The sequence below is a fragment of the Gallus gallus genome, chromosome 12 (assembly GCF_016699485.2).
Source record: "Gallus gallus isolate bGalGal1 chromosome 12, bGalGal1.mat.broiler.GRCg7b, whole genome shotgun sequence".
In the NCBI taxonomy this organism is placed as follows: Eukaryota; Metazoa; Chordata; class Aves; order Galliformes; family Phasianidae; genus Gallus; species Gallus gallus.
Genome location: NC_052543.1, coordinates 14637722 through 14639684, shown reverse-complemented (window position 1 = coordinate 14639684; position 1963 = coordinate 14637722). Strand labels below are relative to the sequence as shown.

Here is a 1963-nt window from a genome sequence, read left to right as displayed (position 1 = left end):
CTGCTGAAGGGAAGGGAGGAATGTGACTAACATGAAAGGGCTGTGAGCTTTGCAGCCCTCTCCCCATGCAGAACTCACAGCGGGCTGTGTTGGTTTTGTTTCTCTGCAGCCACATCAACAGCGACAGCTTCCTCTGCGACTGCCAGCTGAAATGGTTGCCCCCGTGGTTACTGGAGAGGGAACTGCAGTCCTTCGTGGTGGCCACCTGCGCCCATCCCGAGTCGCTCAAGAGCAAAAGCATTTTTGCTGTCCTGCCAGAAAGTTTTGTGTGTGGTAAGTCTTGCTTGTGTATTTTGAGGTTGTACGAAGGGCAGAACTCACTTGGGAAACATTTTCTTTGACTACTAGCATGTTATTATGAGAGGGTTTCTGTTTTGTTTTGTTATTCAGTGGGATCAAAGGAAGCCCAAGCCTGCATTTGGAAAATTTGTCATTGGCTACAATTTATTTCCCACCACAACCACACAGTGCATTGCCTGCATCCAGTGAGTCCTGTACAGGGCTCCCTGAGTATTAAATCAAAAGGGACTAATGCTCATTCCAGTTCCAAATGGGGCTGCACAGCTGCACAGTTCCCTTGGCTTGATATTACCAAGACTGCAGCTATAAAGTTTTTCATCTTGCAGCACTCTGAGCTCACTCTGTGGCTTTGTGTTCTTTTCTCCTTCTTGCAAACAAGAACAAGGAGTTAAAAAACAGAGGAGAACCTCCCCATCACAGCTCCTTTTATTGGACCATTACGGCATTATACAGGAACCAACTGGCTAACACCTGAATTACAATCCTTTTTCATCTGAATGGCACCTACTGGTGTTCTCCCACCCGCTCTCTGCAGTTGCTTTGCACCTGAGCTTTGGTTACAGAGAATCTTTAGTAAACACCTGGCATGCACAAATGTCTGCAGCTTCCCTAGTAAAGAAATATAAATGATCAAAGGAGACTGAAGTGATGCTCGTGCATCCAGATTTTGGGCAACACCACCATCCCACCACCACCTAGCACCTTCCACAGCCCTGGAGTTTAAGTCATAAATCAGCATTGCTTTCTTTGTGCATGGGCTGTGCAGGGAAGGATAGTTTCTTTAGACCAGTATCTTTCTGAGACTCAGCTACATGGGTGAAAAGAGCTGGGCATCCTCTGGTTTCACACCTCTAAGTGACTGTCTCATTCAGATTAACAGAAGGAACCTGAGAAACAAGAGCCCTAGCTTAGACCAGCTGCTCAGTGGAGGTGCATGGCATGTGTGCATTATCCCAAAGGTGGGGCACTTTGCAAGAGCAAGCTGCTTTTCTGGTGTAGACAGCAGGGGATGTAAAGACAGAAGTGTAATAATGTCTTTCACTTACACGCTGCTCATTTCTAGTTGCACCTCTTTGCTTGTTCCAGTCTGCCCTCATTGTCCAGAACTAACAGGGCTTTCTCTTTCCTCTCAGATGATTTCCCCAAGCCTCAGATCATCATCCAGCCAGAGACCACAGTGGCTGTCCTTGGGAAGGACATCCGTTTCACATGCTCAGCTGCCAGCAGCAGCAGCTCCCCCATGATGTTTGCATGGAAGAAAGACAACGAAGTGCTTCATAATGCTGAGATTGAGAACTTTGCCCACGTGCGGGCGAAGGATGGTGAGGTGATGGAGTACACCACCATTCTGCACCTCCGCCATGTCACCTTCGCCCACGAGGGCCGATATCAGTGTATCATCACCAACCACTTTGGCTCTACCTACTCCAACAAGGCTCGACTCACAGTTAATGGTGAGTAGAAAGCTGAGTTCTCCTTCCCTCCCTCAGCAATTCTCTGGGGCCTGCTGTGGCCAGCTGTAAACCTTAGGTACTCCCGAGGGTTCTGCGGGAGAAGTTCCTAACCTCTTCACACCAGCTGCTTGCCTCTCAGGGGATGCTGAGAAATGCCATGTGAGGAGCACATGCCAGGCCTGCGATGGCTGCCATCCAGCCAGGCACGG

General features: G+C 49.0%; 1 protein-coding gene and 1 long non-coding RNA gene across 4 annotated transcripts in view; one reads left to right on the top strand and one right to left on the bottom strand.

The window, feature by feature from the left end:
• The window catches only part of LOC124417173, a 47150-nt gene extending 46929 nt beyond the window's left edge, over positions 1-221 (bottom strand). The window contains exon 1 of the long non-coding RNA XR_006931373.1: positions 79-221. This is a non-coding gene — a long non-coding RNA (uncharacterized LOC124417173). The remainder of the gene's footprint in view (positions 1-78) is intronic.
• The window catches only part of LRIG1 (leucine rich repeats and immunoglobulin like domains 1), an 81084-nt gene that overhangs the window by 71224 nt on the left and 7897 nt on the right, over positions 1-1963 (top strand). For all 3 annotated transcript variants that reach the window (XM_425165.8, XM_015293263.4, XM_040646582.2), the window contains exons 12-13: positions 110-273; positions 1434-1754. In XM_425165.8, the coding sequence (XP_425165.6) occupies positions 110-273; positions 1434-1754 (485 nt within the window). The remainder of the gene's footprint in view (positions 1-109; positions 274-1433; positions 1755-1963) is intronic.